Raw genomic sequence first — 24,622 nt, forward strand, 5'->3', positions numbered from 1 at the left:
CCTTCCACTACCACCCTCTGTCTTCTGTGACCAAGATGTGGAGATGCCGGCGTTGGACTGGGGTGAACACAGTAAGAGTTTTAGCAACACCAGGTTAAAGTCCAACAGGTTTATTTGGTAGCAAACACCATTAGCTTTCGGAGCGCTGCTCCTTCATCAGATGGAATGGAAATGTGACCAAGCCAGTTCTCCACCCATCTAGCCACCGCCCCCTTTATCCCAGGAGATCCAACCTTTTGTACCAACCTACCATGAGGGACTTTGTCAAATGCTTTACTAAAGTCTATATAGACGACATCCACGGCCCTTCCCTCGTCAACCATTCTGGTCACTTCTTCAAAAAACTCCACCAGGTTAGTGAGGCATGACCTCCCTCTCACAAAACCATGCTGATTATCGTTGATGAGTTTATTCCTTTCTAAATGTGCATACATCCTATCTCTAAGAATCCTCTCCAACAACTTCCCTACCACGGACGTCAAGCCCACCGGCCTATAATTTCCCGGGTTATCCTTCCTACCCTTCTTAAATAACGGGACCACATTAGCTCATAGAATCATAGAATCCCTACAGTGCAGAAGGAGGCCATTCGGCCCATCGAGTCTGCACCGACCACAATCCCACCCAGGCCCTACCCCCACATATTTCACCCGCCAATCCCTCTAACCTACGCATCTCAGGAGTCTAAGGGGCAATTTTTAACCTGGCCAATCATCTTTGGAGCTATCCTCCAATCCTCTTGGACCTCACCTGTGTCCAGTGACGAGACAAAGATTTGCGTCAGAGGTCCAGCAATTTCATCTGTGGTCTCCCTGAGCAGCCTTGGATAGACTCCATCAGGCCCTGGGGGTTTGTCAGTCTTTATATTCCCTAAAAAACCTAACACTTCCTCCCTTGTAATGGAGATTTTCTCTAATGGTTCAACACTCCCCTCCGAGACACTCCCAGTCAACACATCCCTCTCCTTTGTGAATACCGACGCAAAGTATTCATTTAGGATCTCCCCTACTTCTTTGGGCTCCAAGCATAATTCCCCACTTTTGTCCCTGAGAGGTCCGATTTTTTTCCTGACAACCCTTTTGTTCCTAATGTATGAGTAAAATGCCTTGTGATTCTCCTTAATCCTGTCTGCCAAGGACATTTCGTGACCCCTTTTTGCCCTTCTAATTCCTCGTTTGACTTCTTTCCTATTTTCTTTGTATTCCTCCAGAGCTCCCTCCATTTTTAGCTGCCTGGACCTAACGTACGCCTCTCTTTTCGTTTTGACCAATCCCTCAATTTCCCTGGTTATCCATGGTTCTCGAATCCTACCCTTTCTCGCCTTCTTTTTTACAGGCACATGCCTATCCTGCAGCCCTAACAACTGTTCCTTAAAAGACTCCCACATGCCAGATATGGATTTACCCTCAAACCGCCTCTACCAATCAACAGCTGCCAATTTCTGCCTAATCCCACTAAAGTTAGCCTTCCCCCAATCCAACATCTTACCCTTGGGATACAACTCATCCTTTTCCATCACTATCCTAAAGCTAACAGAATTGTGGTCACTCTTTGCCACATGTTCCCCTACCGAAACTTTGAAGACCTGACCGGGCTCATTTCCCAGTACTAGGTCCAGTATAGCCCCCTCTCTAGTCGGGCTATCTACATATTGTTCCAAAGAACCCTCCTGGACGTATTTTACAAATTCCTCCCCATTGAGACTCCCAGCCTTACGCGATTTCCAGTCTATACCAGGGAAATTGAAGTCTCCCACTACAACAACCCTATTTTTCCAGCACCTATCCATTATCTCCTGACATATCCGTTCTTCCACTTCCCTTGGGCTGTTGGGGGGCCTGTAGTACACCCCCAACATAGTGACTGCGCCCTTCCTGTTTCTGAGCTCCACCCACAGTGACTCGTTACACGACCCCTCTGAATTGTCCTCCCTCTGCACCGCTGTAATATGCTCTCTAACTAATACTGCTACTCCCCCACCTCTTTTGGCCCCTCCTCTGTCTCGCCTAAAACACTTGTACCCCGGAATATTCAGTTGCCAGTCCTGTCCCTCTTTCAACCAAGTCTCTGTCACCGCAACCACATCCAAATTCCTCGTAAGCATTAAGGCCCTAAGTTCATCTACCTTACCTGCTACGCTCCTTGCATTGAAGTAGATGCACTCCAGACCTCCAGGCCCAGTGAGGTCATCCTCCCCCAGAGTGCTCTTCTTCTTTGCCAGCCTTGTCCTGGCCCCAAGCTCGTCCCCAGCCTCTACACTTATAGACATAATTTTTGGATTCCCACCCCCCTGCCATATTAGTTTAAACCCACCCGAACTGCACTAGCAAAAGAACAAAGAACAAAGAACAGTACAGCACAGGAAACAGGCCCTTCGGCCCTCCAAGCCTGTGCCGCTCCTTGGTCCAACTAGACCAATCGTTTGTATCCCTCCATTCCCAGGCTGCTCATGTGACTATCCAGGTAAGTCTTAAACGATGTCAGCGTGCCTGCCTCCACCACCCTACTTGGCAGCGCATTCCAGGCCCCCACCACTCTCTGTGTAAAAAACATCCCTCTAATATCTGAGTTATACTTCGCCCCTCTCACCTTGAGCCCGTGACCCCTCGTGAACGTCACTTCTGATCTGGGAAAAAGCTTCCCACCGTTCACCCTATCTATCCCCTTCATAATCTTGTACACCTCTATTAGATCTCCCCTCATTCTCCGTCTTTCCAGGGAGAACAACCCCAGTTTACCCAATCTCTCCACATAGCTAAGACCCTCCATACCAGGCAACATCCTGGTAAACCTTCTCTGCACTCTCTCTAACGCCTCCATGTCCTTCTGGTAGTGCGGCGACCAGAACTGGACGCAGTACTCCAAATGTGGCCTAACCAGCGTTCTATACAGCTGCATCATCATCAGCTTTTATACTCTATACCCCATCCTATAAAGGCAAGCATACCATATGCCTTCTTCACCACCTTCTCCACCTGTGTTGCCACCTTCAAGGATTTGTGGAGTTGCACATCTAGGTCCCTCTGTGTTTCTATACTCCTGATGACTCTGCCATTTATTGTATAACTCCTCCCTACACTATTTCTTCCAAAATGCATCACTTCGCGTTTATCCGGATTAAACTCCATCTGCCACCTCTCCACCCAATTTTCCAGCCTATCTATATCCTGCTGTATTGCCCGACAATGCTCTTCGCTATCCGCAAGTCCAGCCATCTTCGTGTCATCCGCAAACGTGCTGATTACACCAGTTACACCTTCTTCCAAATCATTTATATATATCACAAATAGCAGAGGTCCCAATACAGAGCCCTGCGGAACACCACTGGTCACAGACCTCCAGCTGGAAAAAGACCCTTCGACCACTACCCTCTGTCTCCTATGGCCAAGCCAGTTCTCCACCCATCTAGCCACTTCTCCTTGTATCCCATGAGCCTTAACCTTCTTAACCAACCTGCCATGTGGGACTTTGTCAAATGCCTTACTGAAATCCATATAGACGACATCCACGGCCCTTCCTTCATCAACCGTTTTTGTCACTTCCTCAAAAAACTCCACCAAATTTGTAAGGCACGACCTCCCTCTTACAAAACCATGCTGTCTGTCACTAATGAGATTGTTCCGTTCTAAATGTACATATATCCTGTCTCTAAGAATCCTCTCCAACAACTTCCCTACCACGGACGTCAAGCTCACTGGCCTATAATTTCCTGGGTTATCCCTGCTACCCTTCTTAAACAACGGGACCACATTCGCTATCCTCCAATCCTCAGGGACCTCACCTGTGTCCAAAGAAGCGACAAAGATTTCCGTCAGAGGCCGAGCAATTTCATCTCTCGTCTCCCTGAGCAGTCGAGGATAGATGCCATCAGGCCCTGGGGCTTTGTCAGTTTGAATGTTCCCTAAAAAACCTAACACTTCCTCTCTTGTAATGAAGATTTTCTCTAATGGGTCAACACCTCCCTCCGAGACACTCAACACCTCCCTCCGAGACACTCAACACCTCCCTCCGAGACACAGCCAGGATATTCGTGCCCTTCCAATTTAGTTGTGACCCGTCCTTCTTGTACAGGTGCCCTCCTCTCTTAAACTTCCCAGTGATCCAGTAATATGAAGCCCTCCCTCCTGGACCAGACCTTTAGCCAAGCGTTCAATTGTACTATCTCCCTATTCCTCGCCTCACTGGCCCTAGGCATTGGGAGCAGCCCAGAGATTGCCACCCTGGAGGCCCTACTTTTTAGCCTATTTCCCAACTCCCTGAATTGCTCTCGTAGGATCCCCCTGCTCTTCCTATCTACGTCATTTGCACCAATGTGTACAATGACATCCCATTAATTATTGAGCTTAACTTCCTCTAATGCAAAGACTCACTACAAAGCAGCATCCCAGTGAAAGACGTTCTTTGTTGACCAACGTATGAATGGAGGAGACATCAGGCAGTCTGATATCTCTCTGAATTACATTACATTTGCCAAAATAATTATAAATCTCCCAAATCACTTTTCCCATCTCCTAGTTCATGTTTACCAGGTATGAATCAATCATCTTCAGTACAGGTCTGTAATTGTTAATAAATGTCATGTATTTTGGCCAACTACATCCCGTCCCCTGACAACATGGGTTGCCGAAGGTCAACCCACAGGATTGGGTTAACCAGACCAGCACTCAGATCCTGCGCGGATCAGCTGGCGGGGTTATTCGCAGACATCTTCAACTTCTCTTTACAACAATCTGAGGTCCCTATCTGCTTCAAGAAGATGACCTTCATCCCAGTACCAAAACAAAGCCAAGCAGCGTGCCTTAATGACTATCGTCCAGTGGCACTGAAATCCATCATTATGAAGTGCTTCGAAAGGTTAGTCATGGCACAAATCAATTCCAGCCTCCCAGATTGCCTGGATCTACTACAGTTTGTCTACTGCCACAACAGGTCCACAGTAGACACTATCTCCCTGGCCCTGTACTCCACCCTGAACACCTAGGTAACATAGGCACTGATGTTAGACTCCTATTTATTGACTACAGCTCAGCCCTCAACATCATTATTCCTACAAAACTCATCTCCAAACTCCGTGGCCTGGGCCTCGGCTCCTCCCACTGCAACTGGATCCTTAACTTTCCAACCACAAACCGCAATCACTTCGGATAGACAACAACACCTCCTACACAATCAACCTCAACACCGGATCCCACAAGGCTGTGTCCTCAGCCCCCTATTATACTCCTTATTACCATACGCCTATGACTATGTGGCCAAATTCCCTTCCAACTCAATTTTCAAGTTTGATGATTACAGTGGGTCGGATCTCAAATAATGACGAGACAGAATACAGGAAAGTGATAGAGAATCTGGTGAACTGGTGTGGCGACAATAATCTCTCCCTTAATGTCAACAAAACGAAGCAGATAGTCATCGACTTCAGGAAACGTAGTGGAGAACATGCCCCTGTCTACATCAATGGGGATGAAGTAGAAAAGGTCGAGAGCTTCAGGTTTTTATGTGTCCAGATCGCCAACAACCAGTCCTGGTCCCACCTGCAGACACTAGAGTTAGGAAAGACCACTAACACCTCTAGTTTCTCAGAAGACGAAGGAAATTTGTCATGTCAGCTACGACTCTCACCAACCTTTACAGATGCACCATAGAAAGCATTCCTTCTGCTTGTATCACAACTTGGTATGGCTCCTGCTCTGCCCAAGATCACAAATAACTAAAAAGGGTCATGAACGAAGGCCAATCCATCACGCAAACCAGCCTCCCATCCATTGACTCTGTCTACACTTCCCGCTGCCTTGGAATAGCAGCCAGCATAATTAAGGACCCCATGCACCCCGGACATACTCTCTTCCACCTTCTTTCAACGGGAAAAAGTTACAAAAGTTTGAGAACACGTACCAAACGACTTAAGAACAGCTACTTTCCTGCTGCCATCAGACTTTTGAATGGACCTACCTCACACTAAATTGATATTTCTCTACACCCTAGCTATGACTGTAACACCAGGGGGGCGATTTTACCATTGTGTTGTACCGGTTTTCAGTGATAAAGTAAAGAGATTAGCGTGATTGGTGCCGGTTTTTGCGACTGGTGCCATTTTACGAGCGCCGGATTTTCGGCGCAGTCATCCTCTCGTCAGAAATGGGCGAGAGGCAGATTAATGTATTTAAATTTATTTAAATGTCATTTAATATCTGTTTAGCGAGCCTGGCCAAAATGCAGGCTGCCTTGAAGCATAATGGGATAGAAGGTATGCTAAGCAGAATCGCATTCTTTTAGAACAGTGCAGGCATAGAGAACAATTAATGTTTCAAATCCCAGAGTAACAGGTGCGATTCCCATTTTTTTCTTCTCACGCAATCTTACGACCTCACCAAGCTGAAATCCGGACAGGATGAGGTCGTAACGTTCCGAAAAATATATACATCCACATCAATTGCAGTACTCTTATCACAACCAAGTCCATATGATCTAGGTACAGCAACAGTGCTGTCAGTGCTGGGACTTGTAGGATTTTGACCCAGTGACAGTGAAGGGACAACAATATTTTTACAAATCAGAATGCCAAGTTGGAGGGAAGCTTCCAGTTTTCCGATGTCCCATGTATCTGTTGCTCTTGACCTGTTCGTGGTGTGGATTTAAAAGGCGCTGTCTAAGGATCCTTGGTGAGTTCCTGTAATGCATCTTCACAAAATCAAAATACTACAGTGCAGAAGAGGCCCTTTGGCCCATCGAGTCTGCATCAATGCATGAAATGCCCTCACCTGCCCACCTAATCCCACTTTCCAGCACTTGGCCCATAGCCTTGAATGTTATGGCGTGTCAAGTACTCATCCAGGTACTTTTTAAAGGATGTGAGGCATCCCGCCTCCACCACCCTCCCAGGCAGTGCATTCCAGACCGTTACCACCTTCTGCGTAAAAACGTTTTTCCTCAAATCCCCCCTAAACCTCCCACCCCTCACTTTTAACTTGTGTCCCCTCGTAACTGACCCTTCAACTAAGGGGAACAGCTGTTCCCTATCCACCCTATCCATGCCCCTCATAATCTTGAACACTTGAATCAGGTCACACCTCAGTCTTCTCTGCTCCAGAGAAAACAACCCAAGCCTCTCCAACCTCTCTTCATAACTTAAATGTTCCATCCCAGGCAACATCCTGGTAAATTTCCTCTGCACCCCTGTGGTAAACCACTGTCGTGCCTTCGGCACGGTTGAGCTGTATATATTGTTGCCACTACTGTTCGTATATGAGACACTCCCTGACACCTTTAATTTGGCTGCACCTTTAACTGGAGGCTCCGCCCTCAGGGTATAAAGGCTGCAGCCCTCCCCCTCTGGCCTCAGTCGGGAGATCCTCATGCCCAGTATTGTTCTGTTTATTGTCTGTTCCACATCGTTCCTTTTTAGCGAATAAAAGCCTTCTGTTCCTGGCAACATCAGCCTTGTCTATTTATCAGACGCGCCTCAACCCCCTCTACTGCGTTCACGTCCTTCCTATAATGTGGCAACCAGAACTTCACACAGTACTCCAGCTGTGGCCTCACCAAAGTTCTATTCAACTCCATCATGACCACTCTGTTTTTGTAATCTATACCCCGATTGACAAAGGCGACTGTGCCATATGCCTTTTTCACCACCCCTATTAATTTGCCTTTCCGCCTTCAGAGATCTATGAACAAACACGCCAAGGTCACTTTGTTCTTCAGAACTTCCCAGTGTCAGACCTTTCATAGTATACTTCCTTGTCAAATTACTCCTTCCAAAGTGCATCACCTCACACTTTTCAGGGTTAAATTCCATCTGCCACTTATCTGCTCATTTGACCATCTCGTCTATATCTTCCTGAAACCCAAGACACTCAACCTCACTGTTAACCACCCGGCCACATCTTGTTGGTAGTATACATTGCTGCCGCTATGGGTTGGTGGTGAATGTTTGTAGGTGGGGTAACAATCAAGTGGGCTGCTTTGTCCTAGATGATGTCAAGCTTCTTGAGTGTTATTGGAGCTGCTCTCAACCAGGCAAGTGGAGAGTATTCCATTACACTCGTGACTTGTGCCTTGGAGGTGGTGGACAGGCTCTGGGGAGTCAGGAAGTGATTTACTTGCTTCTGACCTGCTCTTGTAGGCACAGTATTAATATGGCTGGTCCAGTTCAGTTTCTGCTCAAAGGTAAACACCAGGATTTTGACAGTGGAGAGTGCAAGTAGTAATGCTATTTAATGTTAAGGGGTGATGTTTTGAATCTCTCTTGTTCGAGATGCCCAGTGTCTAGCACTTGTGGGGCATGAATGTTACTTACCACTTGTCAGCCCAAGCCTGCATTTTGACCCGGACTGCTTCAGTATCTGTTGAGTTGAGAATGGTGCTGAGCATTACGCAATTATCAGCAAACATACTCACCTCTGACCTGATGATAGATGGAAGGTCATTGATAAAGCAGCTAAAGATGATTTGGCCGAGGACTCTTCTCTGAGCAACTCCTGCAGGGATGTCCAGAAATTGAGGTGTTAGACCTCCAACAACCACAATCATTTCCCCTTTGTGCTAAGTATGACTTCAACCAGCTGAGAGTTTTCCCTTGATTCTCAGTTTTGTTTGGTCTCCTTGGTGCTATACCTGGTCAAATATGGCCCTGATGTGACGACCAGTCATTCTTACTGAGGCAAACCATTAACAATAGCAGTTAACATGGAGGCACAAAGAGGAGTTGTTTGGTGAGCATTTTATTGAAATTAGTATCGAAGGAGCAGGAAATGGACGTCAAGGACAACTCAAAGAGGGTATGAGAAAAGATAGAAGAAGGAATGGAGAAAGATTAATGTTCAGGCTAGAACAGAGGTAACCCTATGATAAGGTTTATCATAGAATCCCTACAGTGCAGAAAGAGGCCATTTGAACCATCAAGTCTCCACCGTCTCTCTGACAGAGTATCCTACTCAGGCCCTATCCCCATAACTCCATGTATTTACCCTGTTAATCCCCCTAACCTACACATCTTGGGACACTAAGGGCAATTTAACAGGGCCAATCCACCTCACCTGCACATCTTTGGACTGTGGGAGGAAACCGGCGCACTCGGAGGAAACCCCCACAGACATAGGGTGAACGTGCAAACGTCACACACTGTGAGGCAGCTGTTCTAACCACTGTGCCACCGAGCCCCCATGCCAGTTTGGTGTGGTAGGCTGACGGAAAAGAGGGAAGTGCCAGGTCTCAATCTTATTGGCGTTAAATTCATTTTCACAATCTGTGATCGACAATGGCTAATGCTGCTATATAAATGTTTTTGGAAGAGAATAGCTTAGCTCATCTATTTCAGTGTTCTCTGTTTGGGTGGTTTATGGTTGGCTAGATTTGAATAGCATTTCCTCTTGGAACTTCCCAAATTGGAAAATGTGCAGCTTATGGCTTTTTTTCTAATTTTGCACAGAGAGCTAATTTACTTTTTGCTATTTCTGTACCAGTGCATTGATATAAGTGGGCCATGTTGATAATCTGTGACCCAAAATCGAGTTAGACAAAAACCAGCAGTGAGGAGTATAGTCAGTCTTAACACGCAATTTATGATAAGAGCAAAGAACAAAGAACAAAGAAAATTACAGGACAGGAACAGGCCCTTCGGCACTCCAAGCCTGCACCGACCATGCTGACCAACTGAACTAAAACCCCCTACCCTTCTGGGGACCATGTCCCTCTATTACCATCCTATTCATGTATTTGTCCAGACTCCCCTTAAAAGTCACTATCGTATCTGCTTCCGCTACCTCCCCCGGCAGCGAGTTCCAGACACCCACCGTCCTCTGTGTAAAAAACTTGCTTTGTACATCTCCTTTAAACCTTGCTCCTTGCATCTTAAACTTATGCCCCCAGTAATTGACTCTTCCACCCTGGGGAAAAGCTTCTGACTATCAATTCTGTCCATGCCTCTCATAATCTTGTAGACTTCTATCAGGTCGCCCCTCAACCTCCGTCGTTCCAGTGAGAACAAACCAAGTTTCTCCAACCTCTCCTCATAGCTAATGCCCTCCATACAAGACAACATCCTGGTAAATCTTTTCTGTAACCTCTCCAAAGCCTCCACATCCTTCTGGTAGTATGGTGACCAGAATTGAACACTATGGGCCCGATTTTACCATTGCGTCGCACCCGTTTTCGGGCGCGAAAATGTGGTAAAGTCGGGTGTGAGGCCATTAACGCGATCCACGCCCGCGTCCGCGCAGATGCCCACTTTACCGAGGCCCGAAAATGACTGCAATCCCATTCGCGCCCAAAACAAGTGCAACGGCGATTTAAGTGCATTTGCATGCATTTAAATTGAATTAATGAACTGCCTGCCCAACTTTATCAGCTTTTCCCCCTTTACCATCGCGTTCGCAATTCCAGATTTGGCGCGAAACAGACATGCTCGACAAAGGTCTGTTTTGGGCACTCCAGCTGCCGAAGAGGTAAGTTCAGCACTTCCAACAGCTCTCTGACTCAGATCAGTGGTTACGGGGGGTGGGAAGGGAGGCAGGCGAGATCATTCTCTGGTGAGGGGGGTGTTGATGAGAAGGGAGGCTTGATCATTTTCTGATTGGGAGGGGGGAGGGGGTGGGGGGAGGAGGCGGGTCAGATATATCTCTGGTGAGGGGGGGGGGAGGGAGGCCAGATTGTTGTCTGGTGGGAGGGGGGGAGGGGAGGCGGGCCCGATCATTCTCTGGTGACGGGGGGAGGGGGCGGGAGAAGGGAGGCCCGATCGTCGTCTGGTGGAAGGGGGGGTGGGGGTGGGGAGGAGGAGGGAGGCCAGATCATTGTCTGGTTGGGGAGGAGAGGAGGCTCGAACTTTCTCTGTGGGGGGGGTGGGAGGGTGGGGAGGACCGATCGTTCTCTGGTGGGGGCGGGGAGGGGGAAGGAGGGCAGATTGTTGTCTGGTGGTGGGGAGAGGTGGGGTGGACCCAATCATTCTCTGGTGGGGGGGAGGAAGGAGGAGACGGGTCAGATGTATCTCTGGTTGGGGGGGGGGGAGGGGGCGGGGAGGTGGGGAATGCGGGGGGCAGGGGGGCGTCTGCTGCCACTCTGTGGGCGATCGGTGGAGGGGGGAAGGGGGCAGAGGATCGTGATCGGTCTGGGTAGCGGGGGGGTGGGTGGATAAGGGAGACAGTTATGTTGTAGGGATGGGAATGATGTCTGTGGGACCATAGCTCCTGCCTTTTGCTTCCGGGCCGCTTTATCCACTTTTGGCGGCCCGGAGCGATGTGACAGCTGCGCGATTATCAAATTTCTTTTCTAACTGCGCATGCGCAGTTCAGAGCTCTGATTGTTTCGGGTGCAATAAGCCCCGCCCACAGCACAATTCAGACCCGTGATTTTTTTTCAGGCGTAGTGCATATGGGGGCGCCTGAGAGCAGATTTCCAAGTCGGTTCTGAATTGCACCCAGATTCAGCACTTAGAATGAAAATGGTAAAATCGGGTCCTATATTCCAAGTGCGGCCTAACTAAGGTTCTATAAAGCTGCAACATGACTTGCCAATTTTTAAACTCAATGCCCCGGCCGATGAAGGCAAGTATGCCGTATGCCTTCTTGACCACCTTCTCCATCTGCGTTGCCACTTTCAATGACCTGTGTACCTGTACACCGAGATCGCCATGCGTATCAACACTCTTAAGGGTTCTGACATTTACTGTATATTTCCTATCTTTACTAGAGCTTCCAAAATGCATTTGTCTGGATTAAACTCCATCTGCCATCTCTCCGCCCAAGTCTCCAACCTATCTATATCCTCTTGAATCCTATGACGGTCCTCATCACTATCCGCAAATCCACCAATCTTTGTGTCATCCGCAAACTTACTGATGATGAAGCTTTATGTTCTATTTTTGCTTCATTTGTCTAGAAATGTACTATTTTGTAGTCCAACTTTGTTAAAAGAATGCAACAGTATTTGAAGAATGTATCCTACACAATGTAAAATCTTTGTTTCGACCTAGATCTAAATAGGAGGGGTAAATAATATCTTGCCAAATTTATTATTTTCAGAAAGTGGCCGAATTATTGCTGGACTTGTTAAAGGGACCAAAATGATGGGATTATTTCTGGGCAACTTATCTGATGTTCATGTGGATGGTCTGTGCTTGTTCTTTGTGCGGTATCAAAATGACACTCTCATCACAGCGAAAAATATATATGAGGTATGAAGTGACATTTGATATTATTAATTCACCACTTTTCTCATTATGTGGACATTGGTATGGTTCTTTCAACTTTTGGCAATGAAGAAAATTAGTTCTGTATTTTTACTCGTATTAAACATTCTCTGTTCATGTACAAATAGGTTCAATAATCAGCCCGTATCAAAAAACCAAAATATTGCGGATGCTGGAAATCTGAAACAAAAACAGAAAATGCTAGAAAAACTCAGCTTTCTGTCTCTTGTAAATTAGTTTTCACTGAACACTGACCTTTGTTCTCCATTAACAGATTCTGATATATTATCTTTATGCCACTATGAGCACCTTCACACTGCCAATAACTCTTCCTCTGTCTCGTGACCTGCACATCTTTGTTGCAATCTCTCCCCAGTTCTCACCTGTCACTAACCTACTTTGCTCCAGCTACTTCACCCCTTTTATTGAGTATATAATCCATGACATTTCTTCCTCTTTTTAGCTCTGTAGCAGTGTTATACAGATTCAAAACATTAAATCCATTCTCTTTCCACAGATGCTGCCAGACCTGTTGATTTTTTCCAGTATTTTCTGTTTCTGTTTCAGGTAGTTCTGTCAGTTCATGATCAGAAAGAGATTAAAACACTCTTCCAAAAAGGCATGTGGACCCCAAATTTTTGTTGTGCCAGGTTGCCATGATCAACAATATGGTGAGGCACAGGTAGTTGATTTGTATAGCTACAACCCTGTGTTCCGATACGAAACATATTGGGCCAAATTTTCATCTTGGGGTGGGAATCGGGAATGGTGGGATTTGCAGGCATCGTAATGCCACCCCCTGAATGACAGTGTTTGCATTTTTATGTTAGGGAGCTGAGGACAATCTGAAGTTGGGCTGTTGCCTTGTACACAAGATTTGAGGTTAAAACAAAGGCAGGCTGATGCTGAGGTGGTCAGGTTAAATAACCTTCCTCCATGCTTTGACACTTAAGTCCAATTCTGGGGAGGAATACGAGGCACCCTGATTGATACCAAGGTATCCCCTCACCCTTTAACCCGTTACCCTCCCTTCACTCCCCTCAACTTCCATCTCCCTCAAACTCACTCAAAATTGATAAGGAGGAAGTGTTGTATAGACTGTTGGTGCTGAAAGTTGACAAAGTACTGGAACCCAATGAGATGCATTCAAGGATACTGAAGGAAGTGAGAATGGAAATTGCAGGGGCACTGGCCATAAAGTTCCAGTCTTCTCTAGAGTCAGAGGAAGTGCCAGAGGACTGGAGAATTGTGTTTCTTCCAAAAAGACTGTAACGATAGGTTCAGCAATTATAGGCCAGTCAGTTTAAAATCAGTGATGAAAGAGCTTCTGGAAACAATTATTCGGGGTAGAATCAGTAGTAACAGGAAATAATGTGGATTGATTAGGAAGAGCCAGCATGGATTTTAGCTTACTTGCTGGAGTTTATATGGAAATAACAGACAGAGTTGTTGAGGGAAATGCATGGTGATGCGGTGTACATGGAATTTGAGAAGGCATTTCATACAGTGCCACACAACAGACTTTTTAGAACAATTATAGCTCATGGAGTAAAAGGGAAAATAGCAATATGGACACAAAATTGGCTGAATAATAGGAAGCAGAGGGTAATAGTCAGAGCATATTTTTAAGCTGAAGGAAAGTTTGTAGTGGTGTCACCAGGGTTGGTATTAGGACCCTTGCTTTTCAATATATATTGATGATCTAGATCTTGGTGTGTTGGGAAGAGTTTGAAAGTTATGGGTTGCAAAACCTTAATATAAACTGAGAAGAGAACAGTGCAGAACTTCAAAAATCATGGACAAGTTGGTGGAGTGGGCAGATAGATGCCAGATGAAGTTCAATGTGGAGAAGTGTGATATGATGCCTTTTGGTAGGAAAAACATGGAGCGATAATGTAAAATGAACTAAAATTCTGAAAAGAGGTACAGGAACAGAAGAACCAGTGTGAGTATATGCATAGGTGGTAGGACAGGTGCAAAGAGCAGTTAATAAAACAAATAGTATTCTGGGCCGGATTGATAGAGTAGCTGAGCAATTAGGTTGTGCTTAACTTAAACAAGACATCAGCTGGAATAGTGTGTACTGTTCTGGCACATGCTACAGGAAGAATGTGAATGCATGAAGGGGAATATAGAAGAGGTTTACAAAAATGGCTCCAAGAATGAGAAAGTTAAGTTATGAGGATAGTTTGGAAAGGTTGGGTCCTTGGAGTGAAGAAGGCTGAGAAAAGATTTGACAGAGATGCTCAAAACCATGAGGGGACTGAACACAGTAGATATGTAGAACTGTTCCCGCCCATTAAAGGATCAAGAACGACAGGGCACAGATTTAAAGTGATTTGCAAAAGAAGAAAGTATGATGTGAGAAAAACTATTTTCATGAGTGGTTCGGGTCTGGTATGCATTGAAAATAAGAACATAAGAACTAGGAGCAGGAATAGGCCATCTGGCCCCTCGAGCCTGCTCCGCCATTCAATAAGATTGTTGTAGGGAAAAATCCCTTGTACCAGTGCATTCAAAGAAGTCGAGTCGCAAGGCAACGTTCAAAGTGTTTTTCTTTATTGTACAATTACTGGGATCCCAGGGAGAACCAACGTAACCAGCTCCGAAACAGTGGCTTGGCCACGTTGATCTCAATCCTTTCACATCAGCTCTGGATCTTTATAGGGATCCAAATTCGAGTGGGAACATTTGATTATGCATTTTTACAATATGTATAAAGTGGTCTGTCGGGTCAGGAAGTTCTCTGGGAGGCTTGTCAATTTGCATTTGTATGGTGTGTGTTTGTGTTAATGGGACTACCTGTTCTTGCCCCGGTGTTTTAATGTGTTTCCCATTATCCCCTCTATGTGTCCCCTTATCTGAATTGACCTCATTGTTTTGTGTCTGTGTTCCCTGCTTGCGAGATTAGGTGTTAATGTCATTTTGTCCTGCTGTGTGTAGGGAGATTTAATCTAATCTTTTATTCCTTTTACCCTAGTTTGTTAAGTTTCTTTGCCTGCCTTGGCCATTTTATTCCTGTAATATTTTATTGATAGTCTGGTTATGCCATATAGCCCACTCTCGGTCTTGACTCGCAGATATCCCGATCTTCCTTGGCCAAAGGCTAGTTTAAAATGCAGCTTCGCGCTGTTGCTGGGCAGAATAAGGATCTTTCGTTGGCTTTGAAATTTAAAGGTCTCTCAGCTGTGCAGAGGGAGTTTGAACGAATATCCATCCGGGTGTTCCCCTCTGCATTGTAGGCACGTTATGAATGGTGCCATTATGGCTTTTGGAAAATTGCCTACTTCAGTCCCTCCTCTCGTCCAGGGGGTCGCATTCATGGCTGACCCCCCATGGACGATCTTCAGAGGTACAGTGACTTGTACAGATGTCGTCCTTGCCATTGTTCCTTTTCCTCTGTGGCGTGGTTAAATTCTTGCATCTGGATACTGGCAGTGGGTAGCATTCTTGATGTAATATTTGCACATATCACTTTAATACAGGTGAGGCCCAGGCAGAGTGTGAACAGGATGGCTACTACTAAGATTAATCCCTTCATAATGTATGCTCCCCAAACTGTGTTAAACAGCCACCCTAACCACCCATCAGTCCCTGTTAATCCCTGTTTAAAGCTATCCAATTGCTTTTGTATCCCGGACATGGCTGCTGTTATGTTTAGTGTCTCGTCGTGTACATATGTGATGCATTTTCCTTTGATGATGGTGCATACCCCTCCTTGTCTGGCTAGCTGATAGTCTACTGCATATCTCGTTTGCTGTGTGTATAGTCTGAGTTCTGCGAGTTCTTGGTCAATTGCACCCAGTGCTTGTAGGGTGTTGTTTCCTAAAATGGTCAGTCCACATATGAAGAAATTCCTATTACTGGCGCTGATGACCCCTGCGGCGCCTCCTGGGGATAGTGTCCCCAGAAATCCATACCCCAGAGAAGACCCTAATGTGACAGGGGCCTGCCAGTCGGCGCAGAATTCTGCGCTGATGGCCCTGGTCACTATGCGTTTCTGGACATGTCCCTCGCTTGGGCACGGAACCGTGAGAGGTCTGATTGTCCCCACGGAAAAGAACCTTGGAGGCCTGTCTGTGGCCGTCATGTATACATTTTTGAATAAAAACACGTAACCTTCTTTAACCCGATAACATGCATTACCCCGGGGTCGTTTGACCACATGGTCCCATCTTGTGGGACCTTCCCTCCCCCGGGACTGTCCACTTGATTGTACCCCTTGGTGAGAATCAAATGGGTATGTCCCCGAGGCTGAGCTTACGTGGGTGCCGTTGCACTTGCCACACATAAGCTGCCTACCCGCGGTGACTGCAATGCATTTTTGTTGCTTGCAGTCACAAGTGAAGTGTCCTTCCCGGACCCGGCACTCCTGGAGAGCACAATGTGCCTCAGCGCATGAATCATTTTTAGGGACAAAGGCATGCACGCACCCCCATCCCTCTCCCTTAAAACATTGTGGGTAGTTCCCATGTGTCTCCTCCTGTTGGGGTCCCATCCCCCTTAGAATTCCCGGCTCAGTGAGCTCTACACACCTTCCTTGTATCCCTTGTTTAAAGTACCCAATATGTTCCTTGCAGGGTGCCCCCGATGTGTCAATAGTGAATAACTCTTGTGGGAGCCACCCTGGTGTTGCGATGAATAGGGAGTTTACTGATCGCGCTGAAGGGTAACAAGCGGTCCTATTCCCATAGATCTGGATGTGTGTTTTCAGGAATAGGTTTCCTTCCATGATTGGGGGCTCTGCACCCCTAACCCCCATGTGTTGGAGCGTATTTACAATGGTCATGGTTATTATCAAATATGTCCCTGTTCCCATATCGTTTTTTTCTCAACAGTATTTTTACAGTTATAGTATATACAGAAAATAAACAGGCAATCAAATTAAAAGTAGTTTGTTCCGACGTCTTGATAGTAGATCTGGTCCTGGTTCCTGTGGAATTTGAATGAACGAAAACGGTATTCTTTAGTTCATTTGTCTTCATACAGCTTTAATTGGGTCCAGTGTTTCCAGACCCCCTGTCCCCTTATATCTATACAGGCACAGGTATCTCCGCTAATAATGACCTCGTAAGGTCCGTGCCATCTTGGGGCAAATCCTGGTTTTGCAGGAAGCACTTTTGTTAATACCCGGCTCCCGGCCTTTGGGACCTCTGGTAATATTTCTGAGTCCTCCTCTGTATCGACCTGTGCCTGATTAAAAATTACGGACCGGCGCATCCCCTTCAATTGGGTGCTAAGGTCTCGGATGTATTGACGGATCTTATCCTTTATCGGACCCACATCTGTCCAGCCTGTAATAATGTTTTCGGGTAAGTGCATTGCTCGCCCGGTCATCAGCTCGTATGGAGTCAAGCCGGTAGTTCGATTTGTGGTCGCCCTAAGCCTCATCAGAACTGCAGGTAGGACTTCTGTCCAATTTCTACCTGAGGATTGCATTGCTTTTGCCATGGTTATTTTTAGAGTCCGATTCATCCTCTCCACCATCCCGGAACTTTGTGGGTGATAGGGGATGTGAAATTTCTGTTTTATTCCTAATAGTTGGCAAATGTTTTTCATAACCTTTCCTGTGAAATGTGTTCCCTGGTCCGAATCAACTTGAATTGGCATCCCCCATCGGGGAATGACTTCTGCTGCCAATATCCTGGCTACCGTTAGGGCTGTACAATTGGTTGTGGGGAATGCTTCTACCCACCTGGTGAATTGATCTACTATTACCAGGCAGTATGTTTTCCCGTGAGAGGGGGGCAATGGTCCTATGAAGTCCATTTGTATCTGTTCCCAGGGTCCCTTCGGTCTGGGTTGGTGTCCCATCTTTACCTTTATGGGCTTCCCGGGGTTGTGCTGTGCACATATAGTGCATCTGCGGCAGTATGTGGCCACATCTCGTCCCAATCCTTTCCACCACCACTCTCTCCCCAGGCTCTGTATCATTGCATCCCTGCCTGTATGGGGAAGCCCGTGGTGTAGTTCCAGTAATGTGTTCTGGATACATCCTGGCGCCAATACCCGGTTATCTTTTCTCCATACCCCGTCAGTCCCTTTAACTGCGCCCAGCTCCTCCCATCTATCTCGTTCTTGCTGTGTAATGTCCCCATGTAATTTCTGAATGTCAATTTCTTCCGGTTCTACCACTATCGCTGCAAGGGGCAGGCTTTTAATGTCGCTGTTTTCTAGTGCTTGCTGTGCCGCTGTGTCTGCGGCTTGATTCCCTTTGAAATGAATCCACCCCGGGGTGTCCCTTCCGGGTTCCCGCTGGTGGGCTTTTATTTTAATTACTGCGGCCTCTGTAGGCTGTTCACTAGCTGCTAGCAGCGCCCTTATCTGCTGTTGGTGTTTAATGGGGGTACCTCCTGTAGTAATGAACCCCCTTCTCCCCCATGCGGGCATGTAATCATGGATCACACCAAACGCATATTGGCTGTCTGTATACACATTGACTGTTTTCCCTGCTGCTAATCTTAAGGCTTGGGTGAGGGCAACTAATTCTGCTACCTGAGCGGACTGACCCCCGTCGATCCTTCCTGATTCTAGGGTTTCCAGGTTCTGGTCTACTACTGCCCACCCTGTCCTTGGTGATCCTGATACATATTTGCGGGACCCATCCACATAGAAGGTCTTATCTGCTGTTGGAAGGGGTTCGTCTCTAATCTTTCCTTCCTTGTTATCTTTGTCAATTTCTCCACAGCTGTGCGCTTCCCCAATATCTAAAATCCCTTCCGCGGGATTTTCTCCTGTGTCCCTAATGATGGTGACTGACTTGTTAGGTGGTAGGAGTGTGGCCTCCCACCTTGCCCTCCTTATATTTGAGACTGTTTTGAGTTTGCCCGTGTTTAGCATCTCTACCAATGTATGTTTTGTGTGTAGCACAATATCTCCTGTCATGACAATGGGCTCACTTATCCTCACAGCCCATGCTGCACAATCTAGGGCGGCTATGCACCTGGGCATCCCGGTGACTACTGGTCCCTCAGCCGTTGAATAATACCCTACGGGTCTCTTTCTATCTCCATGAGTCTGTGCCACTACGGCAGAATAGAAGCCGTCCTGGTTGTCACAGAAGATGTGGAACTTCTTGCTTCCATCTGGCAGTCCCAGCCCTGGGGCTGAAATTAACCTAGCTTTCAACTCTGCATATGCTGTCTCTTGCTCTTGTCTCCACTCTATACTTTCCAAGGCTGGCTTTCCTCCCTTCACTAGTCTCTGAATTGGCTCCGCGATTCTTGCAAAGTCAGGGATAAAACTCCTACTGTAATTGAATAGTCCTAAAACTTTTCGGACCCCTCTTACTGTAACTGGTCGCGGCATTTCTTTAATCGCGGTTTTGCGGTCTGCGGGCATTTCTTGAATTCCCTGGGAAATTAGGTGTCCTAAGTACAGGACCTGGGGTTTTGCAATTTGTGCCTTATGTGGGCTGACTTTCAGCCCGGCTTTTGCCAATCCTTCTAGTACTGCATACAGGGCTGCCTTGTGCCCTTTTTCTGTTTTGGACGCTATTAACACATCATCCACATACTGGAGGACTGTATTGTCCTCATGCAATTTCACCCTACTCAGGATATCGCTCATTGTTCTGTGAAATATGGCAGGACTGTTATGAAATCCCTGTGGGAGGCGAGTCCATGTATACTGTTTCTCTCCCACAGTGAAGGCGAATTTGTTTTGGGATTCTGAGTCCAGTGGAAGGGACCAGAACCCATTTGCTATATCTAGCACCGTGAAAATTTTGTGGTCTTGTGCCAATCCGTTTAAAATAGTCGAGGGGTTTGCCACAATGGGGTGTAATTTAGGTGTTACCTTGTTCAAACCTGTGTAATCGATGGTGAGCCGGTAGCTCCCGTCAGGTTTTATAACTGGCCATGTGGGGGAATTGGTGGTACTGGTGGTTTCCCTGAGGATTCCCTTTTCTATTAAACCCTTGACTATTTCTACCACTGCCCCTTGCGCTTCTCTCTTGATAGGGTATTGTCGGTGGGGCTTGTGTTCCGGTCCTGGGACTTTTATCGGTTCTGTGTCGGTTAGTCCGGTATCTAATTTCGTCCTAGCCCAGGCTTCGGGAATGGAAGCGCAGATGGCTCCGAACCCTTCTTTTTCCTGATCCCAATCTCGGGCCACTATGGTGGCTATCCCAACCGTCCCCAGGTGGCTAGCTAATGTCCCTATTCCGGTCTTCCTACCGTCAGGTTGTGGCCAAATTAGTTTCCCTTTCCCACAATCTATCAGCACCTGGTATTCCCTCATTAAATCGTTCCCCATGATTGTGCCCTCATTATTCTGACAAACGTAAAATTGCATTGGAATATACTTGTGGTTGATTTCTACTAGTGTGGTTTCACTAAGATAGGCGGGTATTCTCTCTCCCCCTACCCCGGTTATGTGTATTCTTTTGTTGGTCAGTGGCAGGGGTAGGTTTGTAATTGATATGGCTGCTCCCGTATCTACTAACATGTGGCATTCCCTACCCCCTACCAGGGCTTCTACATATATTCTCTCCCCCTCTTTCCTGTTTTGGATGGGAGCTACGGGTTGTGAGATTTCGACCAGTGTTAGCCGATAGGTGGAGTGGACGGACACCGGCTTTTGTCGGGATTCACTGTCTTCTGTGGGCGTGGCTACACTAATCCTCTCTTGTCTCCCATCTCCCTGGTTTGGGGTCTCTTCTAGTCACCCTAGTGGATTCCGGGAATGTGGTGCCCCCGGGGTTGGTCTATAGTTGTCTCGGGGTCTCCCATGTTTCCCCCAACATGTTGCCTCGGTGTGCCCTGCCCTGTGGCAGTGGTCACAGCGGGGCCCGCCATTCTCGGGTTTCCCTTTGAATGGTGCTTCCCTGCAGAATCTAGCCGTATGCCCTGGCTGGCCACATGTGTAGCAGCTGAACCCGGTTCTCCCCTTATCTCCATTATGGGGGGTTCCAGTTCTCTCTCGTCTGGGCTTTGCCTGGGCAACCTTCCCTTCTTTTATCCCGCTAGCCCACTCGACTAGCTCATCATAGTCTTGGGATGCTAACACCCCCATCTTAAGGATTTCTTGGTGTACCTCTGATAGCCCGTCCTTGAATGCCTGGATAAAAGCCCTGTCTCTCCTATCCACATTGTCCTGTTCTGAACATTCCCTATATACCTGGAATAATCTCTCTCCAAATTCCGATGCACTTTCCCCCTGTCCTTGTTTAGTATTTGTGATCCTGCTCCAATTAGTGGGGGAGTTCCCTAAGACCCGTTGGATTTCGGTCTTAAATAATGTAAAGGGTGCCTGCTGGTCGTCTATCTCAGCCGTTGTAGGAACGGCATGTGTCCACCTTCCTCCATTATAGTCCTGTGCTGCTTGGGTCGCTGGCCCTCCTGCCACCAACCTCCATTTATCCGCTGGACAGGCTGCCCTGACCAGCTGGTGTATGTCCCTTAAATGTAACTGGTGTCCTACCCAGAGTGAATCCAATTCGCCCCAAAATCCCAGGTTTGCGCTTCTGGGTTTTAACTTCCCCAGGGATGCCATAATCTGCTGCCTTTCCCCTGGGGTAAAAGGCTTATAGGTTGCTTTTGGTTGTGCTAACGTCCCTCCTCTGGTGACTGGCGCTAGATTATAATTTTTTATGTCTCCTTCTGATGCTGGAGCGGTTGTATGTTTCTGCACTGACTCGTATGAGCGCCGAGGGTCCGTTTCCTCTGATCTCTGCGTTATCTCCGCAGTGTGGCTTCTGTGTTCTAATTCCCTCACTCTCTCCTGCAATACCTTAATTTGTTCTGTCTCTTTGTGTCTCTCCTCCATTGAGGCATTTACCTTCTCAATTAGTCCAGCTAACTGGGTCACTAACATTACTCCCATTACTTTTGTTTTGTCCCGTTTAACTCCGTCTACCCACTTTCTTTGATCTTCTAAAGTTTGTGATGCGTTCCACCCGTTCCGTTTCATCTTTGCAACAATCGCTTCTCTGGCGAACAGATACTTCAAAATGAGAGCTACTGCAGTTTCTCCCTTAACAACGTGGTCTGCCATTTTTCTGTCTAGCAGTCCTGCAACCCCCGTATGCTGGTTCCAACAGTAAAAGTGCCCCAACTCTCTCTCTTATCTCCTGTCACTGATACTGCTCCAGCACCGTCTGTATTGCTGTAGGGTCTCGTAGTGGGGTCCCAGTGGGTCTCTTCCCCTGTGCTCCCCCAACTATTCCTGACACCTCACGCTTGGTCTATTTTGTGTTGTCTTATTGGGATGTGTGCTGGTTTTTTTTAGTGGGTTTGTCGGCCCCTGTCCCCAGCCCCTTTAAGTACAATGCCTCCCGCTTGGCCACCACCTCCACTAGCAAGGTTGATCCGTTACCCCAAAACCTGGTTCCCTGCTATGGACTGTGGTGTTCCCTACAGATGAACAAGGTTATCAAACTCCGCCCGGGTCCCTAATGGATCCTCCGTCGTCGTGTCTCTTGGTCAGGATGGATCGGGTCCCCTTTTCCTCAACACTTACACATATGTATCTGTTATCAAAGCCCCTGTTATAATTAGTAACTGTATCGACTCTGAGGTTGTTCGTCCCTTCAGAGTCTGTGTTGTTACCCGATTTACACTGTCCGTGCCTTGCACCCTGAGTGCCTGTGCCTCTTAGCGCCCGCTTCAAAACCCAACCTTAGCGTGGGAGATTTCTCCTCTTAACGTCCAGTTTAGGGTAGGGCACCTTGAGTCAAGCACTCCCTTGTCCTATTGCCTTGGCACAGACAGCGGTTTCGTCGACAATCCTGGGTTAGTTACACCAATTAGTTCTGCATGCGGTTCTTATCTTTATATTAGTCTTAATTCCTTATTCCCGTTATCAAATAGCCCAAAACCTGTTATCTTTACCTCTGGTCCTCTATTCCTATTAAAGTTACTTACCTTCTACCACGCGGTCGTTCTGACCTGTACCTTCAATTTAAAAACTTAGGCAAGATTATACAGTTCTACAAGACAACAATATTTAACACAGACAAACCCTAACCCTTAAAGGTACCTCACTTTGAACGGAGACTTGTACTCGCCCTTGACTGCTCTGGATTTTTATCAGATTCGTTTAAATTTGATCCCGGCTTCCAGACCGTGGCCACCAGTCAGAAGTCAGATATCAAATCCTGAGCCGACTACGCCATTTGTTGTAGGGAAAAATCCCTTGTACCAGTGCATTCAAAGAAGTCGAGTCGCAAGGCAACGTTCAAAGTGTTTTTCTTTATTGTACAATTACTGGGAACCCAGGGAGAACCAACGTAACCAGCTCCGAAACAGTGGCTTGGCCACGTTGATCTCAATCCTTTCACATCAGCTCTGGATCTTTATAGGGATCCAAATTCGAGCGGGAACATTTGATTATGCATTTTTACAATATGTATAAAGTGGTCTGTCGGGTCAGAAAGTTCTCTGGGAGGCTTGTCAATTTGCATTTGTATGGTGTGTGTTTGTGTTAATGGGACTACCTGTTCTTGCCCCGGTGTTTTAATGTGTTTCCCATTATCCCCTCTATGTGTCCCCTTATCTGAATTGACCTCATTGTTTTGTGTCTGTGTTCCCTGCTTGCGAGATTAGGTGTTAATGTCATTTTGTCCTGCTGTGTGTGGGTAGATTTAATCTAATCTTTTATTCCTTTTACCCTAGTTTGTTAAGTTTCTTTGCCTGTCTTGGCCATTTTATTCCTGTAATATTTTATTGATAGTCTGGTTATGCCATATAGCCCACTCTCGGTCTTGACTCGCAGATATCCCGATCTTCCTTGGCCAAAGGCCGGTTTAAAATGCAGCTTCGCGCTGTTGCTGGGCAGAATAAGGATCTTTCGTTGGCTTTGAAATTTAAAGGTCTCTCAGCTGTGCAGAGGGAGTTTGAACGAATATCCATCCGGGTGTTCCCCTCTGCATTGTAGGCACGTTATGAATGGTGCCAATATGGCTTTTGGAAAATTGCCTACTTCAAGATCATGGCTGATCTTTTTGTGAACTCAGCTCCACTTGCGTGCCCACTCACCATAACCCTTAATTCCTTTACTGTTCAAAAATTTATCTATCCTTGCCTTAAAAACATTCAATGAGGTAGCCTCAACTGCTTCACTGGGCAGGGAATTCCACAGATTCACAACCCTTTGTGTGAAGAAGTTCCTCCTCAACTCAGTCCTAAATCTGCTTCCCCTTATTTTGAGGTTATGCCCCCTAGTTCTAGTTTCACCCGCCAGTGGAAACAACTTCCCTGCTTCTATCTTATCTATTCCCTTCATAATCTTATATGTTTCTATAAGATCTCCCCTCATTCTTCTGAATTCCAATGAGTATAGCCCCAGTCTTATGAGTCTCTCCTCATAAGCCAACCCTCTCAACTCTGGAATCAATCCAGTGAATCTCCTCTGCACCCCCTCCTGTGCCAGTATATCCTTTCTCAAGTAAGGAGACCAAAACTGTACAGAGTACTCCAGGTGTGGCCTCATCAGCAC

The 24,622-nt window shown here is 46.8% G+C and overlaps 1 protein-coding gene across 1 annotated transcript in view; it reads left to right on the forward strand.

The window, feature by feature from the left end:
• Nucleotides 1-24,622, forward strand: part of LOC144493945 (dynein axonemal heavy chain 8-like) — a 1,745,965-nt gene that overhangs the window by 48,448 nt on the left and 1,672,895 nt on the right. Inside the window, exon 7 of the mRNA XM_078213522.1 lies at nucleotides 12,018-12,169. Within this exon, the coding sequence (XP_078069648.1) occupies nucleotides 12,018-12,169 (152 nt within the window). The remainder of the gene's footprint in view (nucleotides 1-12,017; nucleotides 12,170-24,622) is intronic.

Source organism: Mustelus asterias, chromosome 5, assembly GCF_964213995.1.
Source record: "Mustelus asterias chromosome 5, sMusAst1.hap1.1, whole genome shotgun sequence".
NCBI lineage: Eukaryota > Metazoa > Chordata > Chondrichthyes > Carcharhiniformes > Triakidae > Mustelus > Mustelus asterias.